Genomic DNA, 6,849 nt, shown 5'->3' with positions numbered 1-6,849 from the left:
GTATGTAACATGTATGTATAATATGTAGGTATATTAGGAACATTGAGAAAAAAAGTTCTGTTAGTTCTGTTATGAATCAAAGGGTGATCCATGTTTCAATTTGAATTTAAAAAACTTGTTAAAAGTACATTAATAAAATATTAAAACTACAAATTATTGTTATTAAGAGAAAGCCAGTAAAAGTGCCGGTATCTGTATATCTCTCTCAGCTGGAGAAAGCTAGTGAGCATGAAACTCCCGGCTCCCTTAGATAAGCTCAAGAGAAAGGGATAGTTTTGTAACATTCTTTCCCGGTAGCAGTTGATGTATGGAAACCAGTGAATATGGAAGAGGGAAACATAGAGGAGAAAAGGGAATCTTGGGGATCCAGGGTTTCTTTTCTTCTAGCGTGCATTGGATACGCTGTGGGTTTAGGAAACATCTGGCGGTTTCCCTATAATGTTTACAAATCTGGTGGTGGGGCCTTTCTAGTACCGTACTTCATCATGCTTTTCCTCTGCGGGATTCCTCTTCTTTTAATGGAGATGGCAGTTGGACAGTATACTAGAAGAGGTCCTATCGGAGCACTGGACAAACTATGTCCAATCTTGAAGGGAGCTGGAGTTGGGACAGTTATCATATCTTTCTTCTTGTCCACCTACTACAATGTGATCTTGTCTTGGACCTTATTCTACCTCGGAGCCTCCTTCCATGATCCTTTACCTTGGATAGGATGTGATAATGATTGGAACACTGAAAACTGTTTTGATTTGGAGAATGCAACCATCAGCTCAAATGACTCAGTTGCAAGTACTCAGGAATACTTTGATCACCATGTTCTTAAAATGAGTGACGGCATCACTTCAGCTGGAAGCTTACGGGTGGAACTTTTTCTTCTTCTCATAGCAGCCTGGGTGATGGTGTATCTATGCTTATGGAGGGGAGTAGCTTTGACTGGAAAAATTGTTTACCTAACAGCCTGTGTTCCCTGCTTCCTTCTAATAGCTTTTGCTGTTCGAGGTTTAACTTTAACTGGAGCGAGCAAAGGTTTGGAGTTCTTCTTTAAACCTGACTGGAGTAGAATACTGGAAGTGAAAATTTGGGTAAATGCTGCATCACAGGTCTTCAACTCAATAGGAATTGGATTTGGTTCCCTGATCGCCTTTAGCAGTTACAACAAGTTTAGAGGACCAGTTCTACGCGACACTTTGATTGTTACCTTTGTTGATGCTATCGTCAGCATTGTGTGTGGCATAGCTGTGTTCTCTGTTCTTGGAAACCTGGCTCATGAGCAAGGAAAGGACGTTAAAGATGTGGTGACTGATGGCCCCGGGCTTGTGTTTGTTGTGTTCCCTCATGCACTCTCACAAATGCCATTTCCACAGTTGTGGTCTGTCATCTTTTTCCTGATGTTACTCTTTCTTGGTATTGACAGTCAGTTTGCAACTGTAGAGGTTATTATTACGTCTATTAAGGATGGATGCCATGGAATGGAGTTCAAGATTAGACATGAAGTTCTAGTATTATTGGTTTGTCTGGCATCTTTTATTTGTGGAATACCTCATGTGTTCCAAAGTGGCATTTACACCTTTACAATTGTGGACTTCTATTCTGCTACAATCAGCTTGATGTTCATTGCTCTGTTTGAAACTGTTGCCATTGTCTGGTGCTATGGAGCTGACCGGTTGGGAATGAACGTTAAAGACATGACGGGGAAGGCTCCGTCCCTATTCTTCAGCCTCTGTTGGAAATATGTCTCCCCAGTTCTCATCTTTATCCTGTGGGTCTTCACATTGGCAGATTATAGCACTCCTACATTCAACTCGGGACAATACTTCTTCCCAACATGGTGTCTTGCCTTTGGTTGGATTATCACCTCACTCAGCTTGGTCTCAATACCCTTGGTGGCAGTCCTGCAAGTAGCAACAGCCAATGGGAAGTCAGTACTTCAGAAGTTTGTTCGCGCTTGGAAATCAAGGTAGATTAAAATCTTTTACCTCAAACTAAAATATTATATTTAATGATTTATTCCCAAAGATTATATTGCAGATATTAACATTTTTAGTAGCTTTAGTTTCATCTTACCATATCAACAATGTTTTTAAGGAATTAAGACTTTGTCACAAACTGATATTGTAGTCTCTATATCTTTACGACCCAATGTCGTACACCTTAGATATTTCAAAATTTGATCAAATAATCTAAGTTTGAAGTATCAAAGGTTTACACAATCAGATTGCAAAGATATAGGGATTACAAAATTTGAGTTTGTGGCAAAATATTAGTTCCGTTGTATTGAAATGATACTTGGAAGACCTTTAAATTTAGCAAATCAGTTTTTATTGTCAATAATGCAGCTCAGATTGATAACATCCGCGTATATAAGCGAGAATCTAGATAACTTAGATTTTAAAAAATTACGAATTTAATATGGGGTTAAAAAAATTAGAACAGATATATGTAATTTGATGCTTCTTAAAGTTTTAACAGTAACTTTTCTTTTGAAAAAAAATATAGTTTCTTTCATTTCTGCATATAATTTCAAAGGTATTTTAGGAAAATTAAGTTTTAATAAGTTTTTTCAAAACTTTGTTTTAGGATTGACAAATGCCCGTGCTGTAATGAGAAGCTAGATTCGAACCAACAAGCTCATACCTTATACTCCAATACACAGTCAGAGGAGTCTTTAGCTCTCAATCTGAAAGCATAGATCAGAAAACATGGATCAGAAAGCATAGATCAGAAAGCATAGATCAGAAAGCATAGATCAGAAAGCATAGATCAGAAAACCTGGATCAGAAAGCATAGATCAGAAAGCATAGATCAGAAAACCTGGATCAGAAAGCATAGATCAGAAAACCTGGATCAGAAAGCATGATAAGAAATCAGAACTTTCTAGATGAGAAACCTTCTTGATCAAGTTGTACTATGCTCAATACAATCTGCATTTGTACAGTTTTTTTATTTATCAATATCACTAGTGTCAATTTAAGAAAATCAGACTAGTGTCAATTTAAGAAAATCAGACTAGTGTCAATTTAAGAAAATCAGACTAGTGTCAATTTAAAAAAATCAGACTAGTGTCAATTTAAGAAAATCAGACTAGTGTCAATTTAAGAAAACACTATTCTGAGGTTCAAATCCTATGTTGTGCAATGTGCTATGTATATTGCCAATTATGATTACTAGATTAGTAGATAAATGTCTGAACAAGTCTGAACATAGAGAATATTACAAATTACCTCAGATTGTTACTCTCAACACCATCTAGTGTTTTCTAGTAGAACTATATTTAAAAATGCGTTTTAGAACAGGGTTTATGAACAAAAAAGTCTTTTATAAGCTGTTTAAGCCTTATTAATATTATAAAATTATTGCAATTTTAAGTGACACTTTTTTTAAATTGGGCATACCTGATTCACAACGGAATGAAAAATGAAAATGATCAGTTTTTAAAAGCCAAACCGTTGTGAATCGGACATGCCACTCTCTCAACAGAGATTTATCTGAAATATCGTTTACAATCCTTTTAACCCCAGTATTGCTGATCTTTTACAACATGTCTTTCTTTCCGTAAATCAGACACAACACATAAACTTGTTTCTTCAAACCATATCAAATAATATTAATAATAAATAGTTTCAGCTTTAATAATCTCAAAATACTTTTTTTTTGTAATATTCTCCATTTTATCTATAATTCATGAGTCCAATGATGCTGGTTTAAATACGCTAGACAGCCTGTTGTTAGGCTTTAAAATAGTTTATTCTAGATAATTGTTTATTTTTGTTAATATTGTTAATTTAGTGAAATTTACCAGAGTGTTTGTCGTAATAAACTTAAGAAAAAATTTAGTAATAAACTTAGGAAAAATTTTAGAAATAAACTTAGGAAAAAATTTAGTAATAAACTTAGGAAAATTTTTGTAATAAACTTAGGAAAAAATTTAGAAATAAACTTAGGAAAAATTTAGTAATAAACTCAAATTTTAGAACATATGCTTATATTTAATTCACAGATTAAACGTTATGATGCGAGGGGTGGGGAGCACATTATCTGAGATAAAAGGGAAGAGAAAGGGGAGATAAAAAGAAGGAAAAGAAAAACAGATTTTTTTTAAATCTTTAAATTAAGTGCTTTTTTCAAATAAATACTTTTTTATGCAAAACAAGGTTGAAAGTGTGAATTCTTTTATTTCTAAGTTTTTTTTGTACCCAGTTGATAATAATGGGAAACGTGATGATTCAAAGTTTTCGTATTTTCATTTTTATACAAAACCAGTGATCTCTGATTTTATGTCTGCTTGTATGTCCGATCCTAACTCATGAACCCTTGACCGATTTGCCTCAAATAACTTGGTATATAACTTGAGTTTTTATACTTTTATATAAAAGTTTCAAGCAAAGCCGGGTTCCAAAACTATGAAAAATAAGCTAAAGAAAACATAAGATATTATGATATCTATACTTGATCACATCAAATGGTAGTTTTCTTATGTTTCATTTACACCTCTTGTAGGTTTAAAAACAAATATTGGGAAATTAAATTTCTTTAAGATCATTTTCAATTGAAGTCCAGAAGATATAAAGTCAAGTTAAAATCTAGTATGTAAATATACAGGGTTTAATTCAAAAATAGTTTTCACTCATTTTCGAATGCAAAGGTATGTTTAGGAGGTTAGTACCACATACTTTAACGAGATGTACTACTTTGGATTAAAGAAATAAGTGTTTCGGCTATTCGTGAAGGGAACATTTTTAGTAAAAAAATATTTATACATCGATCTTCTACACCACCTTGGCCCTTTTTATCTTATTCCAAACATACAATTCATTTTCAGTATAAAAACATTTATACATCAACCTACTATACCACCTTGACTTTTTATCTTATTCCTAACATACTATTCATTTTCAGTATAAAAAATATTTATACATTGACCTTCTATACCACCTTGGCTCTTTTTATCTTATCCCCAGCATACCATTTATTTTCAGTATAAAAGTATTTATACATCGACACCTTCTATACCACCTTGGCGCTTTTTATCTTATTCCCAACATACTATTTATTTTCAGTATAAAAACATCTATACATCGACCTTCTATACCACCTTGGGTCTTTTTATACCCAACATACTATTCATTTTCAGTATAAAAATATTTATACATTGACCTTCTATACCACCTTGGCTCTTTTTATCTTATTCCTAACATACTATTTATTTTCAATATAAAAATATTTATACATCGACCTTCTACACCACCTTGACTTTTTATCTTATTCCTAACATACTATTCATTTTCAGTATAAAAAGTATTTATACATTGACCTTCAACACCACCTTGGCTCTTTTTATCTTATTCCCAACATACTATTTATTTTCAGTATAAAAACATCTATACATCGACCTTCTATACCACCTTGGGTCTTTTTATACCCAACATACTATTCATTTTCAGTATAAAAATATTTATACATTGACCTTCTATACCACCTTGGCTCTTTTTATCTTATCCCCAGCATACCATTTATTTTCAGTATAAAAACATCTATACATTGACCTTCTACACCACCTTGCCTCTTTTTATCTTATCCCCAGCATACTATTCATTTTCAGTATAAAAATATTTTTACATTGACCTTCTATACCTTTTATATTTTCCCAACGTACAATTCATTTTCAGTATAAAAATATTTATACATTGACCTTCTATACCACCTTGGCTCTTTTTATCATATTCCCAACATACCATTTATTTTCATTATAAAACATCTTTACATTGAGCTTCTATACCACCTTGGCCCTTTTTATATTGTTCCCAACATACTATTCATTTTATCAGAAATTTTTTGGTTTGACTTTTTGGCATAATGATTTTTCCATTTTTTCAATAAAATTATCTTGTCAACTATGTACGTAAATATGAACTATAATTATTGTTGACTAATGTAAAATCCCTCGAAAACATTTGTTGGCAGTGTATTGTTGTATTAAATAATAAATGAAATTTCCTAGAATTTCCCACATCTGATTTTGAATATAAAGTATGTACACTACGAACCCAGCCTTTGAATACAATATTTAATTGCCAGAAAACCCCTTTTGTCAGTGAGTAATGAGTTGAATAATAAATTCAGTTCTCTAGAAAAGCTGATTGCTTTATAGCTAGTACTGAACCATATATACGTACACAACGAACCTAGATTATTGTAAATGTGAATACTGAAACTAAGGAAGGCCCGGGGGGGAGGGTTGTTGGTTTAAACTTAATATTTAAATATAATTAGTTTCTGCAGGTACTATAGCATTAATAAATAAAAACCTGGGGTGTATATTTTCCTAAAAAAATATTTCTCCTTTTTAGAAAGTAATTTTTTACTTAGAAGTTATATATGGACGGTTGCGCAAAGCGCAACAATTTGTTCTACTATTATTAAGCTGAATTTAGAAAAAATAAATGATTTTTTGAGTAAAAAGTATCAAAAATAAAAAGAAAACTTGCTTGTTGATGTCCAATTTTCAATTTTTCTTCACTAATTCATCAATAATAATTTCCCCACCGGGGGGGGGGAGAGATGTAATTCTAAAAAATAAACACCCCTGTGTTCAACTAAAATTATGAATATGTTAATCTTCAAAAAAATAATATGAACTTTAATCTGCTTCATGAACATTTTCGAAATATTGATAAAAAAATTCATTAATCATGAAAGAAGGATCAAAATTAACAAATTATAATGATACAAATGGAAAAAAAAATCTTTGATAATAAGAATATAATGTTCTAGGCAACGTTTTTCTCCGATGAATTATGAACTTTTTTCTGTTTTTTTTTCTTCTTCATTTTATGACAACTCTTTGATTTT

General features: G+C 32.2%; 1 protein-coding gene across 1 annotated transcript; it reads left to right on the top strand.

The window, feature by feature from the left end:
* The first annotated feature begins 212 nt into the window (after positions 1–212).
* On the top strand, positions 213–3,831 carry LOC111711043 (sodium- and chloride-dependent GABA transporter ine). The gene is made up of 2 exons (XM_023485274.1): positions 213–1,957; positions 2,578–3,831. Exons 1-2 carry the CDS (start codon positions 324–326, stop codon positions 2,687–2,689), a joined length of 1,746 nt encoding a protein of 581 aa, XP_023341042.1. The 5' UTR covers positions 213–323; the 3' UTR covers positions 2,690–3,831.
* The last annotated feature ends 3,018 nt before the right edge of the window (positions 3,832–6,849 follow it).

The sequence above is a fragment of the Eurytemora carolleeae genome, unplaced genomic scaffold (genome assembly GCF_000591075.1).
Source record: "Eurytemora carolleeae unplaced genomic scaffold, Eaff_2.0 scaffold623, whole genome shotgun sequence".
Lineage (NCBI taxonomy): Eukaryota > Metazoa > Arthropoda > Copepoda > Calanoida > Temoridae > Eurytemora > Eurytemora carolleeae.
Note: the sequence above shows the minus strand (reverse complement) of the source record. Positions and strands in the feature narration are given on the sequence as shown.